The 25,830-nt window shown below is 41.2% G+C and overlaps 1 protein-coding gene across 3 annotated transcripts in view; it reads right to left on the bottom strand.

Moving 5' to 3' along the window:
- The window catches only part of LOC140429471 (dmX-like protein 1), a 366,142-nt gene that overhangs the window by 103,165 nt on the left and 237,147 nt on the right, over positions 1 to 25,830 (bottom strand). For all 3 annotated transcript variants that reach the window (XM_072516509.1, XM_072516511.1, XM_072516510.1), the window contains exons 26-28: positions 14,613 to 14,689; positions 9,951 to 10,078; positions 9,418 to 9,666 (exon numbers count right to left, since the gene is read on the bottom strand). In XM_072516509.1, coding sequence (XP_072372610.1) covers positions 9,418 to 9,666; positions 9,951 to 10,078; positions 14,613 to 14,689 — 454 coding nt within the window. The remainder of the gene's footprint in view (positions 1 to 9,417; positions 9,667 to 9,950; positions 10,079 to 14,612; positions 14,690 to 25,830) is intronic.

The following is a 25,830-nucleotide window of genomic DNA, read 5'->3' as shown; positions in this document are numbered from 1 at the left end:
ATCATTTAACATGGGGATTTTGGGTAGGGCTTAACCTCAGTTTGGATTTCATGAGGGAAAAGAAGCTGGACGATTTCCTAGTTCGAAGCTAGTGGAAAAATCTAGAGGTCCTCACCGTCTTGTGGCAAAGGAAATGAACCAGCAATTTAATATGTAAATATTGAGAAGGCAACCAGAGCAAAGGACTGAGGTATCCACAGCTAGTCAAGAGGTAGTAAATGAATGTCTTACCTCCGGGAATAGCTGGAACTGAGGAGGGTTAAAGTAGTTTCCAGAGGATTGTGGTATATCTATTGGCGGTCCCTATAGAAGTAAATAACTTTAAGACTGGTGTGTCTTATAAGTACAAAATAATTGTCAGGGGACGTAGTAAGTAAAACTGATCAGCATAACCCTGTGCTGTTAGAAACGACTTTGTCAATAGTGCTTGGTTTGTTCAAGTCTTTTACAATCAGTAAAGTTTATTTTTGTTTAAAAGCATGAAATCTTGTGGCATAGTTCTCAACAAGGTGTTCAGATTTCTCTTTAAATGTTGATGGTCCCTAACAAAATAACTGAATATCACGTTAGTTAAATATGCTAAGAAGTCTTACACCACCAGGTTAAAGTCCAACAGGTTTGTTTCGATGTCACTCGCTTTTGGAGCGCTGCTCCTTCCTCATGTGAATGAAGAGGTATGTTCCAGAAACATATAGATAGACAGATTCAAAGATGCCAGACAATGCTTGGAATGCGAGCATTAGCAGGTGATTGAATCTTTTAGGAATAAAATCTTTTTTAATGCATTGTCTGGCATCTTTGAATCTGTCTATATGTATGTTTCTGGAACATACCTCTTCATTCACCTGAGGAAGGAGCAGCGCTCCGAAAGCTAGTGACATCGAAACAAACCTGTTGGACTTTAACCTGGTGTTGTAAGACTTCTTACTGTGCTCACCCCAGTCCAACGCCGGCATCTCCACATCATAGTTAAATATGGACAGTGCTTATTGGAAGTGCAGTCACATTCACGATGAATTGAGATTAGACTATCCCAAATCATCATACTTGTGACAGTCAGTTAACAAAGGAGACTTTTATCCCATTAGTCAGAGTTGGATTTGAACCTCGTATAAAGATCAAAGCACAGTATTTAACTGATAGTGTCATTAAGATTTCTTTTTTATATGTTTTTAAGAAATATTCTTTATATTTAGGAATAAAATAGTTTCATCTTGCAACAAATTCATCCAGTAAATATATAAATATTTTCACAAAATTTAAAAAGGAATTTTAAGTTGTTTTATGGAATTTCCCCAATTGTTATTGATCCACTATATACCAAATTCTTAAACACAACGTTGCTAACAAGTATCTTAAATCAAAAAACATTAAACAGTTGTACCAGTTCATTGCTAGATTTCTGATTTCAAATGACATCCCATTTGAAGGATAGTTCAATTATTTATTTGTATCACAAAAAGATTATAATAATGACTCTGAATAACCTTTAGAAATTTAATGTAACTAGTTTAAAAAAAAGATACCAGACAACAATTTTAAGTTTCAACTGCAATCAAGGTTTTGCTGAGTGTACATGATTAGACCCATTGGGAATCTATCTACAACTAGCAGCATAAACCTGAAATATTCCAATGTTCCTTATAGGATAAAAACATCTGAACAGTAAAACAGATAGTCACATTGCCGAATGGATATAATGTTCCAATAATCCAGTTTCAAATATTGCGAAGTTCTAGCTGATTTAATGAAAAGAAATGCAGAGACTGCAAGATCAATATTCTCCCAAGAAATAAAATTAAAATGTGTCTTGTATTCATTGACTTCATACAATTTGCCTCAAACTAAGAGAAAATCATACAAATATACCATTCTTCTCAACTTGTGGAATGATAACTGCACTTTAAAGTTAAGATTTGCTGTACAGCTGCAAAACAAAGATTACCATAGAATCCCTACAGTGCAGGAGGAGGCCATTCAGTCCATCGAGTCTGCACAGACCCTCTGAAAGAGTACCCTACCTAGGCCCACTCTCCGCCCCAAACCTCCATCCCCGTTACCCACCTAACCTGCAAATCCCTGGACACTAATGTGGGAATTTAGCATGGCCAATTCATCTAACCTGCACATCTTTGGACTGTGGGAGGAAACTGGAGAATCTGGAGGAAACGTACGAGGAGAAACTCCACAGTCACTCAAGGCTGAAATTGAACCTGGGTCCCTGATGCTGTGAGGCAGCATTGATAATAGATCGGAGCTTTCAGAAATCTAAGCAAGTCAAAGGTAATAAAATTGACATCATTAAATCTATTTTCACAGAATTTAATAGATGATGTTGGCTGAAGAGTACTAGGAGTAAGAAAAAAAAGGAAGGGGCTGGTTTAGCACAGTGGGCTAAACAGCTGGCTTGTAATGCAGAACAATGCAGAGCAACGCCAGCAGCGCGTGTTGAATTCCCGTACCGGCATATAGGTGCCGAAATGTGGCGACTGGGGGATTTTCACAGTAACGTCATTGAAGCCTACTTGTGACAATAAGCAATTATTATATTAAAAGAAATGAGTTTTCATCGAATAGTTTGTTCTTAATAAAACAAGTTGAATATATTCTTCTAGTTCTTAACCTGGATGCCAATAGATCTTAAGATACCAACTGAAAAATGGGAGGAAGACCTGGAGATTGAAATAGGGTGGGGACTCTGGAGCGAAGCACTGCATAGGGTCAACTCCACCTCCACGTGCGCAAGGCCTGACGCAACTAAAAGTGGTACATAGAGCCCACTTAACAAGAACAGTAGGATCTTCCCAGAGATGGAGGATAGATGTGAACGGTGCCAAGGAGGCCTGGTCAACCACGCCCACATGTTCTGGTCCTGCCCAAGACTTGCGGGGTAATGGACAGCCTTTTTGGAGGCAATGTCCAAAGTGGTGGGGATGAGGGTGGAGCCATGCCCAAAAGTGGCGGTCTTCGAGGTATCAGACCAGCCAGATCTATTCCTGGGAGGAGGGCGGACGCCCTTGCCTTTGCGTCCCTGATCGCCCGCTGTAGAATCCTATTCGGCTGGCGATCAGCAGCACCACCCAAAGCTGCAGACTGGCTGTCGGACCTCTCAGAATCTCTCCAAATGGAGAAAATCAAATTCGCCATCCTAGGGTCAGATGACGGCTTCCACAGAACGTGGGAGTTATTCACTCAATTGTTCCGGGACCTGTTTGTGGCCAACGAACAAGCAGAACAATAGCCGGTAGCCAAGAATCAGGGGAAAGTAGCCAAGGTATGAGAGGGAGAGATAGATCGGGAGAGGATTGGGGGGGGGGGGGAGAAACGACAGTTAAACCTAAGAGGAAAGAAAGGCGAACCACAGGAGGGGGGAGGGGGGGGGGGGGCAGAAGTTGGGGGGTGGGGAAAGAGTGAAGAGACAGGGAACAATAGAGGAGAACCAGAGAGGGGGGGGGGGGTATGATGGCCGGAAGGAAGGCATGGTAAACGATAACAAACTTGGCATCTACAAGAACCGAGAGCAAGGAAAATCCAGGCGAAAGACGTGACAAACGGCTGAAGCGGAGGTGAACGCGAGACGACAACAAAATCCATCCGGGAGAAGCAAGTGACAACACCAACACCAGACCCATTCGAGTATTGCCCTCTGTAATTGTTTCTCCGGCACCCAAATGTATATCTACCTCCCCAGTCACCCCCACCCCCCAACCGACAAATAGATGCCTACTTATGTGTTGTAAATAATATTGCCAATTGTACAGAGTTGCTGCAGTTGAGCTGGTGCATAATACCTTACCAGTTATTTTATTTTATATTTCTTATATATTATTTTTTTTTCTTTCTTGGTATGTTTGTGTGTGCCCCTCTCTCTCTCTCTCTCTCTCTATATATATATATATATATATATATATATCTTATTCTATGTACATAAAGGTAAATATACTTTGCTCAAAAACCCAATAAAAAACATTTATTAAAAAAAAAACAAATACCAACTGAAGAATTATTCAATTATTTACATGCAAATGCTCTTAGGAGAGAAAAAGGAAACTGACCAGTGCAACTGATATGTCTCAAGGATAAAAGAAAACATTGGGCAAAGTTGGAATGGGATGTAAAGGCATTTCCTTACACAATACCTCTTAATACATAGCATGCTCCCCTTCCACTATCACACAGTTGCAGAGAAAACACTAATCAATGCATTAATACACTTAAGAGTAGACAAGCATAGCATTGTAAAAAAAAGGTTTAATGTTTGTTGAACTATAATGAAAAATACTCCTTTCCTGAGTAAACACTTAATTAGATTTGCGAACTATGGCTTTAACATGTAGGATCTGCTCAAGTACAATTTCTTAGTTATCGTCAGCAAAAATCAAGTATTAACTTTTTCAGGTGCAGCAAGGAAAGTTCTATAAGCTTGAACACTAGCCATTACCTATAGTACCCATATTTTTTCAGTAAATAGCTGTTCACATAATATATGGGTAAGTTGAATTAATTGGGTAATACCAGTATAGTATATACATATAGTATACTATATATAGTAAATAGTATATACTATATATAGTATATACATAGTATAGTTTCAACTATGGTTTGTTTTTAAGAAAGAAACATTAGAAATTCAATTATCTTTCACAAGTATAGACTAAAGCAATAGCATTGTAAAATCAGTAATAAAACAAAAGTAGGATTACAGTATTCACTTCTTTGTAATTGTTTGCTATGCAAAGTCAATATAAAATACTCTGGTCCTATTTATCTTGCCTGCTGCACTTGCAGAACACGCAGGATTGAAGATTGCAAGAGCTTTTGAAAACCCCACACAATCCACGGAGTACATTACTATCTGCTGTTGGCTATGCTCAGGTAACCACCTTCCTGTCAAAATAGACAAATATCAATCTGCTGCTGAAAAACATGAAGGCAATATGCATATGACTGTGAACAATGGGTACTGAACAACATGCATTGCTTTGATTTCTATGAACATTGCTACTTGTAAGTTACTGCCAAACAATAAAAGTGACAATACGGACAGTAACACACATTCATCTCAAAATAACACAAAGGCCAGAAAATCAGAAAAAATATTTGCATGCAAAAAACAAAAAATATGGTCTGGAGATAATGTAATCAGCAAAATATCTTTACCTAAATAGTCTACTTTCCATTGTGTGCACAGAATTATAAACATACCCTTAGAAATGGTTTTATTACTTCTTCTGGAAGTACTGTGCAATAGACTGAACAAATACTTGTTATTTTGCACGGGGTGTGGGCCATTACTCCCATCCATAATTACCCTTGAACTCAATGGCTTCCTAGGCCATTTCAGAAGACATTATTTAAGAGTCAACCACATTGCTCTGGATCTGAAGTCACATGGGCGGCACGGTAGCACAGTGGGTGGCATGATAGCACAGTGGTTAGCACTGTTCTTTCACAGCGTCAGGGCCCAGTGTTAGATTCCCGGCTTGGGTGATTGTCTTTGCGAAGTCTGCACGTTCTCCCCGTGAATGCATGGGTTTCCCCAGGGTGCTCTGGTTTCCTCCCACATGTCCCGAAAGATGTGCTTGTTAGGTGAATTGGACATTCTGAATTCTCCTTCAGTGTACACAAACAGGTGCCGTTGAGTGGGTACTAGGGGATTTTTACAGTAACTTCATTGCAGTGTTAATGTAAGCCTGCTTGTGACACTAATAAAGATTACGTAGGCCATACCGGGTAGGGACAGCGATTTCCTTCCCTGCAGGACATTAATGAATTAAATGGGTTTTTATTTGATGACTATCATTAAACTTTTAATTCCAGATTTTTATTGAATTCTAATTTCACCATCTGCCATGGTGGGCTTCAAATCCAGATCCCCAGGACATTAGCCATGGTTACTGGATTACTAGGCCAATGACGATACCACCATTCTTGAAATTCCTAAATATGCTTGCTGTACTTGAGGAGTGATGAGATTTACAGAGACAGGGTTAACTGCTGTAATATAAAAATTGGAGAATATTGAGAAATAATCTATAGCTCATGACCAGGAAACTTCATGCTCGTATGTACCATGTGCAGTATAACAATAAAAACAATTCAGATGCAAATTCAACCCGTCTTAAGCACTGTATTTTTCAGTTTTGTATTTGTCGACATTACTTGTTAATGTTCAAAAAGTATTTTCTCATCCAATACATAAAAATAGAGACAAATCTAAATGATTCATAATGTTAATACAGCATTAATCAGGTTTTTAATTAGAGAAATACAAAATGTAAAACATTTATAATATAACAACGCATCGAAAACTACATCCAGCTAAATTCTGCATCAGTTATAGACCCAATATTCAAAATAATTTAAGGCCGACAATCAGTACAAGGTAACAAAGCTGTGCAAGCACTAAATGGTTATCATCTCTTAAGACTGTGGACATATGTAGCAACATGTAAAATTACCTCCTGCATTCCACAGCTTTTCTAATGCCTTCATAAATTTAAGGAACAAAACGAGATAAAACTGCAAAATTGAATCAACAAATTAAATGCCATGAGGGCATGCTGTAGGAAAGAAGAATATAGCAAAATAGATTATGAAAAGGTTACCAACAACTTGTGAATGGTTTCTTAAAGGTTTGTAGTATGAACTTAGCTATTTTCAAATTTTGGTTTCTCCATTATCCCCAGTGCATTATATTGAAAATCTTACACTAGTCCAATGTCACCTCACTTTACTGAGGATTAACGAGATTTCAACTGATACTTCTTTGGCTTTGTTACTCACAAATGTGTCCTTTTTTCTCTTTTCTCAGGCAAAACACCACCTGAGATTAAAAAGGTAGACAACCTGCTGCTAAACCTATTTTGCTCTGGACCCAATTTTCTCATCAATATCTGCCATCTCCTTTTGGAAATGTTTCCAGGCTTCTGCTCAATTCTTATCCACGCCAGTGCAAATAAGATCAGGAACACGGTATAGAGATTAATCTTCACCCCACCATGCACAAGTGCGGAACCATGTCATACTGTTTATCTTATCTTCATGTTCAAATATATTTGTACTTCTTATTATGGGGAATCGTAATTGTATTCTTCAATGCTGGAGGACTTAATTTGACATTTCTAGTTTATACATACTTATCCAAACATTCTACATCCAATGGCAAATATTTTTACCATCATTTTGGTTGTGAAAAGTAAACAAATTACAATTCTATGCATTATGAAAAAAGACAATGCCATTTAATCCATTGAGCTCTTTCATCAATTAATTTTACAAGCATCATCAGCGCAGAACAAAACAGACTATTTGTCTATTCAGCTGAGTTTAAAATGACCTGCAAGCAATAAGCTAATAATGAATGATTGGCTATGCCTAAATGTCTGGATGCAATGAAACTGGGAATGGAGTAAAAATAGTCACAGCAGATTATTTTTAAAACTCTCACAACAAATTGATTTACAAAACAGATTGTTGCAACAAAATCTCTGGAATAAAAACATTTTGGAGAATATATTCAAAAAGTGTTATGTTAAACAGGAACCTCAGCTGTTACTACACAGAAAAACAACGAAGATTGGATTTTGTTGTTGAATTTCAGTTTCTTCTTTCATGTACTTATAAGAGCAAAAGAAAGATAGAAAATAGGAAATCGGCCTAACATGCGTGCTCCGCTATTCATTATGATCATGGCTGATCACCCAACTCAATAGCCTAATCCTGCTTCCTCCCATATCCTTTGATCCCCTTCACCCTAAGTGCTATATCTAACTGCTTCTTGAAAACATACAATGTTTTGGCCTCAACTACGTCCGGTGGTAATGAATTTCATGGGCTCACCACTCTCTGGGTGAAGAGATTTCTCCTCATCTCTGTCCTAAATGGCCTAAACCGTATCCTCATACTGTGACCCCTGGTTCTGGACACACCCACCATCGGGAACATCCTTTCTGCAATAACCCGGTCTTGTCCCGCAATAACCCGGTCTATACGTTTATATGAGATTCCCCCTCATTCTTCTGAACTCCAGCGAATACAATCCTAACCGATTCAATCTCTCCTCATACTTCAGTTCCGCCATTCCAGGAATCAGTCTAGTAAACCATTGCTGCATTCACTCTAGAACAAGAACATCCTCCCTCAGATAAGGAGGCCAAAATTGCACACAATATTCCAGATGTGGCCTCACCAAGGCAGTGTGCAATTGCAGCAAGACATTACTGCTCCCGTACTCGAATCTTCTCGCAATGAAGGCCAGCATACCATTTGCCTTCTTTACTGTCTGATGTACCTGCATGCTTACCTTCAGTGACCCAGATCGTGTTGCACATTCCCCTTCCTAATTTATGGCCATTCAGATAATAGTTTGCCTTTTTGTTTTTGCGACCAAAGCGCATAACCTCGCATTTATTCAAATTATACTATATCTGCCGTTCATTTGCCTACCCACTCAACTTGTCCAAATCACATTGAAGGATCTCTGCATCCTCCTCACAGCGCACCCCCCCCCCACCCAGCTTTGTGTCATCTACAAATCCAGAGATATTACATTTTGTTCCCTCATCTAAATCATTAGTGTATATTGTGAATAGCTGTGGTTCTAGCATCGATTCCTGCGATATTCCACTAGTCACTGCCTGCCAATTTGAAAAAGACATGTTAATTCCTACTCTTTGTTTCCTGTCTGTCAACCAGTTTTCTATCCATCTCAATATGCTACCCCTAAACCCATGCACTTTAATTTACATACTAATCTCTTATGCGGGACTTTGTCAAAAGCCTTCTGAAATTCCAAATATATCACATCCACTGGCTCCCCTCGTAAACTCTGCTAGTTACATCCTTGAAGACTATATACAAGTAATAGGAGCAGGAAAAAAATCCATCATTCGCATTTTTGATGACACACTTATCAATGAATTATAAGTGAGGAAATTCCAAATAAAAATGCTAGAGAGACCTACACATAGCACTACAGAAAACATTTGCAAGGAAACTTATCAATCCTTGGTCAAAGTTATTTAGATAGTTTTGTCAGAAAATACTTGATTTACCAGATAATATTGTTCTTACATATCATTTTGCTCTTGCAATAACTACAGGATGAATGTTTCGATTTTTCTCACAAAACAATATGTAAAACTGAATGCTGCAAAACAGATTAACATAGGAAATACTAAAAAGACAATGCTGATCCTTGAATAATCAAAGAGAGGGGGTAGGTTAATACTTTGCACGGAGCTGGAAAAAATTGACGAATGTTAACTTTAAGGTTGTCTCATAGTTTCCAACTATTTTCTTTAAATTCCTTATTGCTATTTCACTGACCAGTACACATATTGCTGAACCACGTTAATTTAAGAATTTATACAAATAACACTTGTATACGCCAAAGGTGAAAAAAAACGAACAAACCTGAAACAGGCTTAGATTGGATTTGGTTCTTCACAGGTACTTGGGCTCCTCCACCAAAAATTGCAGGCCACATTTTGCTGTTAAGAGGATGAGCCACAAGGCGAAATAGCTCATTGCTGGAGTGGGTTCCCAAGCCATGAACAAAAAGACTGAGGTAAACTGCTGTCAATACCTCACAGAGTAGGACTGTCAATTTGGGCTTATCCTCATCTCCAGCAGAATTCAGGAGATGAATTAGTTCCTTTATACCTGCGAATTAGAGCATTAGGAAATTAATGTATTTCTCATTCTTTTGAGAAAGTCGTCATCCATATCTAGCTTGGTGTTTCTTTGTTAACGTTCATATAAATCCTGCATATTTTAAAAGGATAGTACTACTGACCTAGACCGATGCTAGAATCAGGAATAAATGAAGAATGAGTATACAATTATAAGGGTGAATATGTATCTCGGCAAATAAATAATCTCTGCTATAATGTAACAACAATGTTTCAGAACAAGGATGAGGATACACTCACTCATAAAGCTAATACCTGGCCATTGGTCTGGGGAAGTATTGGGAGTTACTGTGCCATCTAAACTTGCTGCTCTGTTTGAACGTTGCTTTGAAAACAGAAAGCTCTGGTAGACCATTCCAGTGAACTGGTTTTCAAATGAAGAACTGAAAAAGATAAAACTCAAGTTTATTTTCTTCATGTGGTAGCTGTGGTTCAGTTGGTAGAATTCTTGCTCCCGAGTCATGTTTCAAGTCCCACTGCAGGGCTTGAGCACAAAAATCAAACCTGACACTCCAGAGTAGCACTGAGTGAGTGCTGCACTGTCAGAGGTGCAGCCCTCTTCGGAAGAATAAAAGGTCCCATGGCACTTTCTCAAAGAAAAGCAGTGGAGCTGGAGCTATCGCTGAAGAGCACTGGAGTTGTCCTGGCCAATATTTATCCCTCAGTCAACATCACAAAAATAGATTATCTGATCATCGTCACATTGTTGCTACAGAGAACTTGCTGTGTGCATTTTGGTTGCCAACATTTGAGCAGTGACTACTCTTCAAAAGCAATTCATTGGCTGTTAAGCTTGGAGGTGTCTGGTGCTTGTGAAATGTTCTATATAAATGCAAATCTTTCCTTTGTTTGCCTCTATTGGAATATTAATTGTCTTCTCAGGTAGAGAAGGAAATTAGCACAGAAAGAGGAGAATAGAGCAGCAGGCAGTGAAATAGAAAAGTATTTAGAGATGAGAAAGGCCAGAGAGATCATTGTGAGCAAGTGAAAGGGAGAAAGTGAAAGGGGTGGCACGGTGGCTAGCACTGATGCCTCACAGTGCCAGGGACCCGGGTTCAATTCCAGCCTTGGGTCACTCTGTGTGGAGTTTTACGTTCTCCCTGTGTCTGTGGGTATTCGGTTTCCTCCCACAGTCCAAAGATGTACAGGGTAGGTGGATTGGCCATGCTAAATTTCCCCTTATTGTCCAGGGATATGAAGGTTAGGTTATGGGGGTGCCAGGATAGGGTGGGACATGGATTGGTGCAGACCCAATGTGCCGAATGGCCACCTGCACTGTAGGGATTCCATGAAAACATAGAGACATTTATAACTGTTCTTTCATGCTTAATTGGCGAGTAGTTAAGCATAAAAGCATATGCATATGTGACTAATATGAGCTGTTGGAACAACATTAAACCAGAGAATAATTGTTGTTGGATTTGTAAATGGAACCAGGAGCAACATCCTGGCAGCAAAGGTGTGCAAAGCAGTGCGTAGGACCAAAAATGTGTACGGCAGGGATAGAACTGCATGTAATCTAGCTTGGGTGAGGGTAGACAGGGGGTGCAATAGTGAAGACATGTAGGGGAGTTAATGAGAAATTCAACGAATGAGTACACACATAAGAAATATAATGGGGAATGTGAAGGGGAGAGAGCAAAAGATGGAGAGAATCATGGTGGTGGGTGAACAAGGTGGATAAAAGGAGAGAATTGGAGGAAGAGAGAGGAAGAAAGCCTTCCAAGGAAGTGTGGGAACAAAAAGAGTAATTTAGAAGAGACAGTGTCTTAAAAGGGGAAATGAGACGCAGACAGATGAATTGGAATGGTGGAAGAAACACTAAAATATGTTCGTATTTGCAAGTTTGTTTTATGCACAGGCAGATGAGTGAGCATCGACTTTGATTGTCATGATTAGTTTGTGAAGAAAGCTTGGCTTAGGAGAGAGGGAAAATAATAAAAGTAAAAATAGGTGAGTGGATTGTTCGAAATGGAGCCGGTAACGCTAGTAGACTAATGAGAGATAGGCATAATGCAAAAGAAAAAGGGAACCTGAGAAATAGAAGAGAGGAGGGAAGGCAGTTGAGTAAAGAGTCCATGCACATCGAAAGTGGAGAAAGGAAAAAGATGCGGCAATAAGTAGAAATCAGGGCAAAATAATCAAAATGGGAGAGAGGGGTGAGAAAGGAGAATAAGATCACTCAGCTAAGAAAGAGAAATTGACAGAGATGGGAGAGCGTGAGGAAATGGGCGAACACAAGAAAGGTACAATGAACAGAAACAAGGTGTGGAAGAGGAAGGGTCAACAATTATATTCATTGACAATAGACATCAGGTGAACTTCAACAGAGTGATAGATAAGGGACAACAAAAATGAAATGATATGGAAAATTTTAAGATTTCTTGGTATTGCTTGGAGTAACCTAAATTCAAGACACCCTTTGTTTAAAGCCGGCAAGACAGCATATTCATTGTGGATCACAGCAGCCAGAATTAAATGAAAATTCAGTGTGCTAAACAGTACTTCACAGAATCACAGGATTGGTACAGTGCAGGTGGAGGCCATTTGGTCCATCATGTCTGCACCAGTTCTCCAAAAGAGCATCATGACTTAATGCCATCCCCTTGCCTTTACCCTGTTCCCCTGCACATTGCAAAAAGTTGCCTTGCATTGGCCAGAAATCAAACCCAGGCACCTGCATGGCATGTAAGAATTCTACCACTGAACCACTCATGCAAACAACAACTTAAGCCAGCAATTAACCAAGTTAAACAGATCAGTAAATTGACATTCAATTAATTTTATGCTGAGGGGGCAGTATGATGATGCACTTAGCCTCAACCTTCTTTGGGTTGGAGGAGGAAAAACCATCCAGGGCTCCGCTCACTACCTGATGACATTGCTGGAAAACGTGCATGTGTGGATACTTTGATACTACCGGAAAGTCAAATTACCTTTCAAGACTCACTGCCTGTGATACACATGCAAAATAGCAACTTGATACCAATATTAGATGCAGCCTGGCACTTGTGAAATTTAAGCTCTTAAAAGGATGAAGATCATCATAAGGGGAGGGAAACGAATTACAGAATTATTACAGTGCCGAAAGAGGCCATTTAGTCCATCAGTTCTGCACTGAATCTCTGAAAGAGCATTCTACTTAGTCCCACTCCCCTGCTTAATCCCCGTAACCTTGCACATTCATTCTTTTCAGACAGCAATCCAATTTCCTTTTGAATACCTCAATTGAATCTCCTTCCACCACCTTCTCAGGAAGTTCGATCCAGACTCCAACCACCCTCTGGGTGAAAAAGAATTTCCTTATCACTTTTACCAATTATTTTGGATCTGCTCTCTGGTTCTTGATGTTCTCTTGAGTGGGACGGTTTCTCATTATTTAGCCTGTTGAGTTTGTCCCAACTAGTTTCTAGAAGTTTCCCCTACCACTGAAGACAAACTGAATAATCTGTAGTTGCCAGTTTTATCCTTGTACCCCTCAGAATACCTCTACCACATCTCTCACGCTTCTTTTCTCCAAGGAAAACAGTCCCAATCTGTCCAATCTATCCTCAGTGACAGCTCTTCATCTCTGGAATCATTCTTGCGAATCTCCCAACCCTCCTCAAGTATGGTGCCCATAACTAGATGCAGTATTCCAGAAGAGGCCGAACTAGTGTCTTACACTAGTTCAACATGACCTCCTTATCCTTGCACTCAATGCCCCAATTAATAAACTCTGAGATACTACATGCTTTAGTAACTGCTCCCTCAACATGCATTGCCATCTTCAATAACTTGTGTACATGTACACCAAGGTCCCTCTGTTGCTACACCTCCTTTAGAGTTTCTCCCTTTATTTCATTTTCTCTCTCCACTTTTACCTGCCACACTTCTCTGCATTGAACTTTATCTGCCACATGTCTGCTCAATCCACCAATATGTCTATGTCCTTTTGAAGTTGAAGATGATCCGCATCACAGCTGGCAACTTTTCCAATCTATGTATCAGTTGCAAATGCTGAAGTCATGCCTTGAACACCAAAGACTAGGTCACTAATATATATCAGGAAGTGCAAGTCTCAAAACTGACCCTGCGGAACCCCACTATAAATCTTCCTTTAATCTGAAAAACTACCTTTCATCACTACACTATTTCCCATCACTCAACCAATTTTGTATCAAAGTGTCTATTTTCCCTTTTATTCCATGAGCTAGAATTTTGCTCCCAGGTCTGATGGTGGCACTATATCAAATGTCTTTTGAATAGCCACATACACCACATTAACTGCATTACCCTCATCAACGTTCCTCACCTCCTCAAAAAACAAGTTAATTAAACATGGTTTTCCCTCAATTGAATCCATGCTGGCTTTCCCTAATTATCTTGCATTTGTCTAAGTGACTATTGATTTTGTCCCAACCAGTTTCCAGAAGCTCCCCTACCACTGAAGACAAACTGAATGGTCTGTAGTTGCCAGCTTTATCCTTGCATCCTTTATTGAATAGGGATGTAACATTTGCAATGCTTCAGTCCTCTGGCACCGCTCGTGTCAAAGGAAAACTGGAAGATTATCTCTGGTGCCTCTACAATTGCTACTCTCACTTTCCTCAATACCCTTGGATGAATCACATCCATCCTTATAAATTTTAAGATAACCTAACAGCTCTTCCTTCTCAATTTAAATTTCTTCTAATGCACAAGTTATCTCCTCTCTCACCTTGGCATGGGGAGCATCTTCTTCCTTCGTAAAGGCAGATGCAAAGTTATTGTTTAAATCTTCCACTATTTCCTCTCTTTTTTTCCCTAATCGACCCCACTCTTTCTTTTACCACGCTTTCATTATCTTTATGCTTATAGAAGATTTAGAAAAGGATTTCCTTTTATGTTAGCTGCCATGTTAGGGAAGAAATTGATTAAAAGAAAGCAAAGGCTTACCTGTAACTATGGCCATCACAAAGGCATTGGTAGAGGCAAGCAGACAGAGACGCTGCTACAGTGTGCATTACATAGATCTGAAGGGAAAAAAGTAGTTAAGTACACTGTTCCGGTTGCTACCCACACAGCCCTAGAAATTCAAACGTAATTTTTTAAAGTTTTGTTCGAAGACACAAGTTTACACAGTCTCTAATTGTGATTAAGTACAATATTCTTAATCACATTTTAAATTAACGATAATACACCACTCAAAATAACTAGCCATTTCGCTCAGAGGAGCTAATTCAAAAACAAGCACTAGTAAGCGAATGTAAAACTGTAGGTATCAAGCTGATGGGATTATTTCAGATATTAATAGCCCCAATGCTTAAAAGCGACACCTGCTAGTCCTGTGGCTGCAGTTCCCATATTAATCAGACAATAAGCATTAATTTACGAATGACAACTGAAGAAGAAAAATGATAAAAACAGAAAATGCTGCCAACACTTTAGACGATCGGGGAGCATCTGTGGAATGAGTAACACAATTTGTGTTAGTATTACAGGTCTCTGCCCTCCATTGGGCAGTGGTTCAGTGCCATTAAGTAGTATGGGGAGAATCTGGACATTTTATTGCTGCCATATCAAGACTTGAGACCAACACCACCAACACTGTGTTAGAGGGGTTTTATGAATCAAGTGACAGGACAAAAGAACAAACATGGTCGTCTTCCAAAATACCGATGTGCCAAGTGTAGAAGCCATGATAATCTCACATTAACTGAGATAGACAGAACGTGTTATCAGAATGCTCAACTGAAGACTGCCTAAACAGGGGTTCGACTGAGAGCCTTATTAGGGAGCCAGCTCACACAGGAACACAGAAAATACTTCAAAGAAAATCCCAAAATCTCCTTGAAGGTCTGCTAAATTAACATCAACACTTGGTAATTAAGCAGATGCTCAATCACAACGAAAATGGCGATCCACTATCAAAAATGGTGTCAAGACCTTCCAATCAGCAAGAGAAGCCAGTGAACATAAACCAAGAGAAAGAAGGCAGCTGCACAAGCCAACAATCTGCCACTGATGTGTACATAGAACATAGAACGATACAGCGCAGTACAGGCCCTTCGGCCCACGATGTTGCACCGAAACAAAAGCCATCTAACCTACACTATGCCATTATCATCCATATGTTTATCCAATAAACTTTTAAATGCCCTCAATGTTGGCGAGTTCACTACTGTAGCAGGTAGGGCATTCCACGGCCTCACTACTCTTTGCATAAAGAACCTACCTCTGACCTCTGTCCTATATCTATTACCCCTCAGTTTAAAACTATGTCCCCTCGTGCCAGCCATTTCCATCCGCTCTCTGTCCACCCTATCTAACCCCCTGATCATTTTGTATGCCTCTATTAAGTCTCCTCTTAACCTTCTTCTCTCCAACGAAAACAACCTCAAGTCCATCAGCCTTTCCTCGTAAGATTTTCCCTCCATACCAGGCAACATCCTGGTAAATCTCCTCTGCACCCACTCCAAAGCCTCCACGTCCTTCCTATAATGCGGTGACCAGAACTGTACGCAATACTCCAAATGCGGCCGTACCAGAGTTCTGTACAGCTGCAACATGACCTCCTGACTCCGGAACTCAATCCCTCTACCAATAAAGGCCAACACTCCATAGGCCTTCTTCACAACCCTATCAACCTGGGTGGCAACTTTCAGGGATCTATGTACATGGACACCTAGATCCCTCTGCTCATCCACACTTCCAAGAACTTTACCATTAGCCAAATATTCCGCATTCCTGTTATTCCTTCCAAAGTGAATCACCTCACACTTCTCTACATTAAACTCCATTTGCCACCTCTCAGCCCAGCTCTGCAGCTTATCTATATCCCTCTGTAACCTGCTACATCATTCCACACTATCGACAACACCACCGACTTTAGTATCGTCTGCAAATTTACTCACCCACCCTTCTGCGCCTTCCTCTAGGTCATTGATAAAAATGACAAACAGCAACGGCCCCAGAACAGATCCTTGTGGTACTCCACTTGTAACTGAACTCCATTCTGAACATTTCCCATCAACCACCGCCCTCTGTCTTCTTTCAGCTAGCCAATTTCTGATCCACATCTCTAAATCACCCTCAATCCCCAGCCTCCGTATTTTCTGCAATAGCCTACCGTGGGGAACCTTATCAAATGCTTTGCTGAAATCCATATACACCACATCAACTGCTCTACCCTCGTCTACCTGTTCAGTCACCTTCTCAAAGAACTCTATAAGGTTTGTGAGGCATGACCTACCCTTCACAAAGCCATGCTGACTATCCCTGATGATATTATTCCTATCTAGATGATTATAAATCTTGTCTCTTATAATCCCCTCCAAGACTTTACCCACTACAGACGTGAGGCTCACCGGTCTATAGTTGCCGGGGTTGTCTCTACTCCCCTTTTTGAACAAAGGGACCACATTTGCTATCCTCCAGTCCTCTGGCACTATTCCTGTAGCCAATGATGACATAAAAATCAAAGCCAAAGGTCCAGCAATCTCTTCCCTGGCCTCCCAGAGAATCCTAGGATAAATCCCATCAGGTCCCGGGGACTTATCTATTTTTCAGCCTGTCCAGAATTGCCAACACCTCTTCCCTACGTACCTCAATGCCATCTATTCTATTAGCCTGGGTCTCAGCATTCTCCTCCACAACATTATCTTTTTCCTGAGTGAATACTGATGAAAAATATTCATTTAGTATCTCGCCTATCTCTTCAGACTCCACACACAACTTCCCATCCCTGTCCTTGACTGGTCCTATTCTTTCCCTAGTCATTCGCTTATTCCTGACATACCTATAGAAAGCTTTTGGGTTTTCCTTGATCCTACCTGCCAAATACTTCTCATGTCCCCTCCTTGCTTGTCTTAGCTCTCTCTTTAGATCCTTCCTCGCTACCTTGTAACTATCCATCGCCCCAACTGAAACTTCACACCATCTTCACATAGGCCTCCTTCTTCCTCTTAACAAGAGATTCCACTTCTTTGGTAAACCACGGTTCCCTCGCTCGACGCTTTCCTCCCTGCCTGACCGGTACATACTTATCAAGAACACGCAGTAGCTGATCCTTGAACAAGCTCCACTTATCCAGTGTGCCCAACACTTGCAGCCTACTTCTCCACCTTATCCCTCCCCAAGTCACGTCTAAAGGCATCATATTGGCCTTCCCCCAGCTATAACTCTTGCCCTGCGGTGTATACTTATCCCTTTCCATCATAAACGTAAACGTCACCGAATTGTGGTCACTGTCCCCAAAGTGCTCTCCTACCTCCAAATCCAACACCTGGCCTGGTTCATTACCCAAAACCAAATCCAACGTGGCCTCGCCTCTTGTTGGCCTGTCAACATATTGTGTCAGGAAACCCTCCTGCACACACTGTACAAAAAACGACCCATCTAATGTATTCAAACTATATCTTTTCCAGTCAATATTTGGAAAGTTAAAGTCTCCCATAATAACTACCCTGTTACTTTCGCTCTTATCCAGGATCATCCTCGCCATCCTTTCCTCTACATCCCTAGAACTATTTGGAGGCCTATAGAAGACTCCCAACAGTGTGACCTCTCCTTTCATCTTTCTAACCTCAGCCCATACTACCTCGGAAGATGAGTCCCCATCTAGCATCCTCTCCGCCACCGTAATACTGCTCTTGACTCGCAGCGCCACACCTCCCCCTCTTTTGCCTCCTTCTCTGAGCTTACTAAAACACCTAAACCCCGGAACCTGCAACATCCATTCCTGTCCCTGCTCTATCCATGTATTTACGATTGTTTGCAGTTAGAAGAGGCCACTTTAAAAGGCCAATCATGTGACATATTGATCATTTCATCGGCTGTTTGCGCGGTAAATGGGCAGTCCATCTTTACAGCCTGCTGGAGGAAACACCTTTCAATAAAGCTAGTTTGTTTGTACCTTCATGATCTGCAAGCCTATCTGTTATAAATACCACAAAGAAAGACACGATTAGAGATAGATTCGTGTGTGGGTTAGGAAATGAAGCTATCCAAAAATGGCTGTTAACAGAAAGCAATTGAAACCTAAAGGTGGCTTTAGAAGTCCTGATCTCTTGTGACCTTGGGTCACAGTCTGTGTAGAGTTTGCACATTCTCCCAGTGTCTGTATGGTTTTCTTCCGGGTTTTCTCCCACAGTCCAAAGACCGTGCAGGTTAGGTGGGTTGGCCATGCTTAAACTGCCCCTTTGTGTCTAAAGGTTAGATGGGGTTACAGGCACACCACGGGGGAGTGGGCCTGGGTTATGGTGCTGAATTGCCTCCTTCTGTACTGTAGGGATTCTATGAAATGGAAAACTGAATAGAGGGGAAAAGATCCATGTGATACAAAAAAGGCATGAAATAGGAGCAAGACTCACAGTCAGATGTTGAACTGTTGTTGAACGTTCTTGGCCATTGCGGGCGCAATGAACTGTAACTCGGTCACTCCTTTACTGGCCGACAACCAGTGAAAATGGAGGTGGAAATTGGCGCAGCCATTTAATTGGTACCAGAAACGGTTTACCAAAAGAAACTACGATATATTCCTCAAAAATATATCCACAAATTAACACTGAAACCATATACCGGGGAAGTAGTGCCGTATCGATGTAAATGTGCAGCTAAATGGACAGGCTGCAGACTTGTCCCTGCAAGTTGTTAAAGGCAACTATCCAGGCCTAATGGTGAGAACCTGGCTGGAGAGAATCAAGCTAAACCGGGCCAAGGTGAATCTCATGTCGGAGTCCAAAGCAGGTCTATCAAAGATTTTAAAGAAATATGCCATAGTCTTTAATAGGTAGCTGGGAAGCATAAAAGAGATCTCAGTCAAGCTAAAGATTAAGGTTGAAAGACAAGCAAGATGCTTAAAGGTTAGGTCAGTGCCGGACACCATCAGGCCCAAGGTCGAGGTAAAATTAGAGAGGCTGGTCAAGGCAGGGGTCCTCAAACTCATTAATGTAACTGATTGGACCACAACGATAGTATCAGTGATGATGAAAGATGCACACAAATGTGGTGATTTTAAGGTCACTATCATTCCGGTACTTTGTGCAGAGCAGTACCCTCTGTCTTTAATTGATGATTCATTGATTGGATTGGCTGGAGACCAGCATTACAGGTAAGTTAACATTAGTCAAGCTTATCTCCAGATAAACGTAAATCCAGATTCACAACAATATTTGATAATCATGACACACAAAGAGCTATTCAGATATAAAAGGACTTCCATTTGGCATCACATCTGGACCTGCGTTGTGCCAAGGATCAAATTCTAAGCTGACCAGGAGTCCAGTGCTAGTCAGACGATATCTTAGTTACTGGAAAAATCGAAGAGCATCTTCAAAATTTAGATGCTACGCTCCAGAGATTAGAAGATTACAGACTATGAGTATGGGAGGGTCTAGCTCAGTCCATAAGAGGGTCATTTAGGAGTTGGTAACGGGGGGGGGGGAAGGAAAGAGCTGTTTTTGAATCTGTCAGTGCGTGTTCGCAGACTTTTGTATCTCCTTCCCGATGGAGGAGGTTGCTAGAGAGAATAACCCGGGTGGGAGGGATCTTTGATTATGCTGTCCATTTTCCCAAGGGAGCAGGAGGTGTTGACAGAGTCAATGGATGGAAGACAAGATTGCGTGATGGACTGGGCTGTGTTCATGACTCTGTAGTTTCTTAGTCTTAGGCCGAGAAGTTGTCATACCAAGCTGTGATGCAGCCAAATAGGATGCTTTCTATGGTGAATCTTTAAAAATTGGTAAGAGTCAACGTGGACATGCCAAATTTCCTTAGTTTCCTGAGGCGAGTGTGTATGGGGAGGATAGTAGGTGGCCTGGTATTGAGGACTATCGTGGTGTTGTTATCCTTACTGATCGTCTCTCCTGGGGAATGAGTGTCATCATTCCGCCATTGTTAAGGGAACGTGTCCTAAGCCAACTTCATGAAGGTTATTGTGGGATAATAAAGAGATAGCCAGAAGTTAGTTTTGGTGGCCGGAGCTTGATAGCGAAATCAAGCAGAAGGCAAGCCCACGTTCGGCTTGTGCAAAGGTTTGAACCTGCTGCCACTAGTGCTATTACATCTATGGGAATGGCTAGAAGGGCCATGGCAAAGAGTTCACAGAGATTATGCCAGACCATTCAAAGGATGAATGTTCTTCAACATGGTAGAAATGGCCTGAAATGGCCATAAATTAGATGTTTTGCAAGATTTAGTTACCCTGCACAACCTGTGAGCCACAATGGGTTACGGTTCATTTTGCAAGAATTCACAAATTACATGAAGGAGAACGGAGTCCAACATCTGATCCATTTCTAATCATCCTGCCACGAATGGGCTGGCTGAAAGGTTTGTTCAGACAATTAAGCAATCATTGAAGGTAACTTGTGACCATGGATCATTGTTAAAACTAAGCCAATTCCTGATGACGTACAGAATACAACACATTTGACAAGCCAAAGTTCTCCGGCATTACTCATGGTAAAACCTCAGTTATGCACAGCGGTTGATCTGCCGAAGATGCCTAAGGCTAGCGAAATGGTTGGGAGGAAACATACTGATGACATTATCGACCATTTGCGTGGGAAAACGGGCAATCTATCTTTACAGCCTGTAGAGTAAACACCTTTCCAATAAAGCTGGTTTGTTTGTACCTTGCAAGCCTATCCGTTAAAAATACCACAACCACTGCCTCTACTGGGTTGACAACCAATTTCCTCTCAGAGGCAGCCTGCAAGGCAAAATAGGGCTCATAAGCCATCTGGAAACCCACAGCCAACACAGGGCTTCTCATTTCTACCCAACCATCAGCAAGGAAGAAACATTCCTGGCAAGAGGGATTATTGATGTTAATGAGTAACATTTTCAAAAAGTACACTGTTTAAAGGAAGAGCCTTTCTATTAATCCAGATAAAATTAGGAATATTTTATTAGAGGCATCAAGTTAGTTGCTAGGCAGAAGGGCAGAATCATAAACCCATGCTGGAGAGTTTCACCGGGTATTTACAAGCATAATACTGCATATCACACTGGACTACTCGAGAAAGTCATTGATGGTTTGCAGCTTAATATTTAGTAGACGATGACAGAGAATTGAATAAAGCATTACCTCAAAAAATATATAATACATTTTGGAATACAAATAAATTCAACAACAAGGTGCCTTACTTCATTCACAATTTTGCATTTAAAAAATGAATTCCAGCAGCATGAAAAGTTCAAGACAGTAGTGACAATTGCCATCTGTTGGATTTTTTGCAGCTGTTTGGACAGCTGAAATGTCAGTAAAACAAATTTGTATTTAATTTGTTAAGCAAGTACCTCATTACACACAGGTCGTTTCAACAGCTTGCATTTATGTAGTGAAGTTAATGGAACAAACATTCCAAAGTGCTTCAAAACTCTTTACATCTGATTAATTCATTTTGAAATGCAATCTGTCAACTGCTTTGCAGACAAATGCGACAGTTAATTTGCACAGAGCAACGATGAAGAATGAGTAGCATAATCTATTTTTGATAATGTTGGACCGATGAATGTTGACAGTCACCTGGAGAACCACTTTACAAATAGTGCCACAGCAGCTTTTATATCCCCCAAAGCACCAGTACAGGTAAACAGGGCTTTGCTTACTCGTCAAAAAGTGAGAGCCTTCAACAACATAGCAATCCTTTAATAGTTTATAAAAATGTACTGAGATCATGTAGATTACAGTTTGTGACAATGCCTTAACCATAAATCCACAATGATAGCTGATACTCTCCAGACTATCACCCGGGACCCTGTGGTAGAATCAATGGCTAAACCATCATTGATGAAAGTTACAACAAAATCAAGTAGATGAAAAGCAACAGAGCCTGTATGCAGCCCTCATGGTATTCCAGCTGAGGAATTTAAAGTTGTTGGGCTTTTGTTCACATCAAGACTCCATACACTCGGCAGCACAGTGGTGCAGTGGTTAGCACTGCTGCCTCACGGCGCCAAGGTCCCAGGTTCGATCCCGGCTCTGGGTCACTGCCCATGTGGAGTTTGCACATTCTCGTGTTTGCGTGGGTTTTGCCCCCACAACCCAAAGATGTGCAGGGTAGATGGATTGGCCACGTTAAATTGCCCCTTAATTGGAAAAAATGAATTGGATACTCTAAATTCATTTTAAAAAGACTCCATGCACTCACCCTACAGATTTAGGAGGAAGAACACATCCACCCAACTCAGAAATTTAACAATTGTAACTTTCTTCGAGAAGGGAGATAAATCATTCTGAGGGAACTATCAAAGTATTTCCCTCTTGCCTACAGCAGCAAAAATTCTGACACACATTCTCCTATGACTGATGAAATCCTCCCAGAGACACAGAGTGGCTTTAGACTCGGGCTGGGGTCAGGAGAGATGTGGGCAGGGTTGTGAGGTCAGAGGTAGCAATAGCTGTTGTGGAGGTTAGACCAATTTCTGACAGCTGCAAGGCCCCTTTAAATGCTCGTATTTTTTTGTTGGATGAGGCCTAATAGATTGTTCTCTGTAGCCCGCTTGCTGCTGCAAAATAAACCTGTGAAAAGGTAGGTGTTTGCCTTGCTTGGACAAATAGTGCCTTTTCAGTGATCAACTGTGGTTCCCTCACTGCACCCCATTTCCCCCTCCCCCATCCAACAACACAGAGATCAAGAAATAAGGCCCCACTCACTGCACCCCCTTCAGCAACTGAAACTTTCCCTCCCTCAGCAACTGAAACTCCCCCCAACCCCAACAAACAGCTGAAGGATTTTCCCTTCCCTGCGCCATGGTTACTACAACTGCCCCCCCCCCCCGCCCCCCCCCCCCCCCCACCACCATGCTCAGCAATTGATGTCTCCCACCCCTCACCCCACTTAACCATTCCCAATCTTCTCTCTTCCTCCCCCATTTATCCATCGCCAATAACTTTCCTACTCCCCCGTCACTCTGAAGTCATAAAGTCGGAGACATTAAAATGTACACCGGTTTGGGAAGCACTGCTTTGAACCTTCTAGAGGAACCCTTACATAGTCTTTGTTGTCTGACAAATCCAAGAAAAAATGTCAAGAATATCATCAGGAACTCTTCATTGCAATCTTTGACTTGACCAAAACATTTGACTCAGTAAATCGTGAGGTTCTAAGGACTGTGTTCCAAAGATTTGGATGTTCCAGAAACCATATCACAATTCTGAAACTGCTTTATGATGATATGACTGAACTCTCAAGAGAGATCTGCAACAGGTGCTTGAAAATCAGGCCTGCATCAAGCCAGGCTGAGTGATAGCTCTCATACTATTTACAATCTACTTTAAACTGGCTATTCACCTCAACGATCAACTTCCCTCCAGTGTGAGCATTAAATACCACTCAGACTGAAAACTCTTTAACCTCAGTTGTCTCCCTGCCAAATCTAAACTGACCATCATAGATTAAACATGGACTGCAGTTTTCAGATGACTGTAGTGTTGTGTCCACCATGCAACACATTTGCATGCCACTCTCGATTTCGTCAATTCTGCATTCATGAAACTCGGCCTGTCCTTGAATGTTGCAAACCCAAATCTGGTCAGGCAAATATTCCACCTCTCACATTTTGAAGGAGACACGCTGGAATATGTTGAGTGCTCCCATACTTCTCCCCAAAGGCCATTAATGACTAAGAAATCCAACAATAGGTTGGCTGCACCAGCGCAGCCTTCAACAAACTACAGCATCAAGTGTTTAACAACAAAGACTTTGCAATTCAAGAAGAATCCAGAGAAGTTGCCATCTGTGGGTGGCACGGTGGCTTGGCACACTGCCTTTCAGGGCCAGAGACCCGGGTTCAATTCCAGTCTTGAGTCACTGTGTGGAGTTTGCGCGTTCTCCCCGTGCTGGAGCGGGTTTCCTCCGGGTTTTCCGGTTTCCTCCTACAGTCCCTTGGATGTGCAGGTAAGTGGACTGGCCACTCTAAATTACCCCTTAGTATCCAGGGATGTACAGGTTAGGTGGGGTTACAGGGCTAGAGTGGGGCAGTAGGCTTAGGCAGGGTGCTCCTTCAGAGGGTCAGTGCAACTCGATGGACCCAATGGCCTCCTTCTGCACTGTAGGTATTCTATGATTACCCCACTCCAGTACTGGAGTGACACCTGCACTGTAGCATCAGCTACACGGAAGACTGCTAGAGAAATTCAATCAACAATGCCTCCTCAGCAACCCCCGGATTCAACGGGAAGACCATTAAGCTGGCATTCAAAGCTGAGCGTTCCAGCAAAGCTCCTGTGAAATCAATTATGAACTGGGTACACTATGACAAAAAATTATCTCTTCTGCCATAGCCAGCATTTCAAGGGAGGACAAAGACATTGTTTCAACGATAGTCTTAAGCTCTCCTTAAAGCATTGCAGCATTGACTTTAATGACTAGATTGAAATCACTGTCAATTGTTCAAAATGGTGACAACTTATCCATTAAGCTTCATAACGTTTTGAGTCATATCATAATGGAGTGAAAGAAAAAGAAGAAAATACTGTTTTCCAGAACCCACTATCTCATTGACATCCTGCCCTATGTGCCCAAACATCTGTGCGTTGAGTATTAGTCTGTTCAGTCACATAAAGGCCCATATCAGAAACTGGCAAAGCTGGGTAGACATCATCCACAAATCGAAGGGACAGCCAATTAAAGACATATGGAATGCGCAGTTCATCAGCTGTGCTGGTAAGATTTGTTGGAAGGATACGGAGAGCTGAGAAATTGATGTTGTTTGTGTGGAGAGGGAGGATTTAAAAAATAAATGACTCCAGATGAAACTGCAAACCAATGTCTTAACTCAGGTATGGGCAAACATTTCTACCATAGGGCTGCATCTGGGTATGGAAATTTTAAGGGGGCTGATGAATAATTATTCCTTCCTTGAGCATTTGAAAATAAATTTTGGTAGAAATAGACATAAAACCTTTATTATGAGAATTACACCATTAACAATGCATTACGGACAATAAGAAAAAACACATGTACCCTATTTTTCACTCTTTTGGCTTAAAATGAACAATGCAGTTGGTCATCCCTCTTCAATGACAAAGCCCAAGGTCACTCTCTCAACAGATGCTGTTTGACCCGAGTGCTTCCAGCATTTTTTGTATTCATTATCTGCAGTATTTTGCTTTTGTCTTGCCAATATAAATGCTACTCACTTCCACAAAATGGAGCATGAAACA

The sequence above is a fragment of the Scyliorhinus torazame genome, chromosome 9 (assembly GCF_047496885.1).
Source record: "Scyliorhinus torazame isolate Kashiwa2021f chromosome 9, sScyTor2.1, whole genome shotgun sequence".
NCBI lineage: Eukaryota > Metazoa > Chordata > Chondrichthyes > Carcharhiniformes > Scyliorhinidae > Scyliorhinus > Scyliorhinus torazame.
Note: the sequence above shows the minus strand (reverse complement) of the source record. Positions and strands in the feature narration are given on the sequence as shown.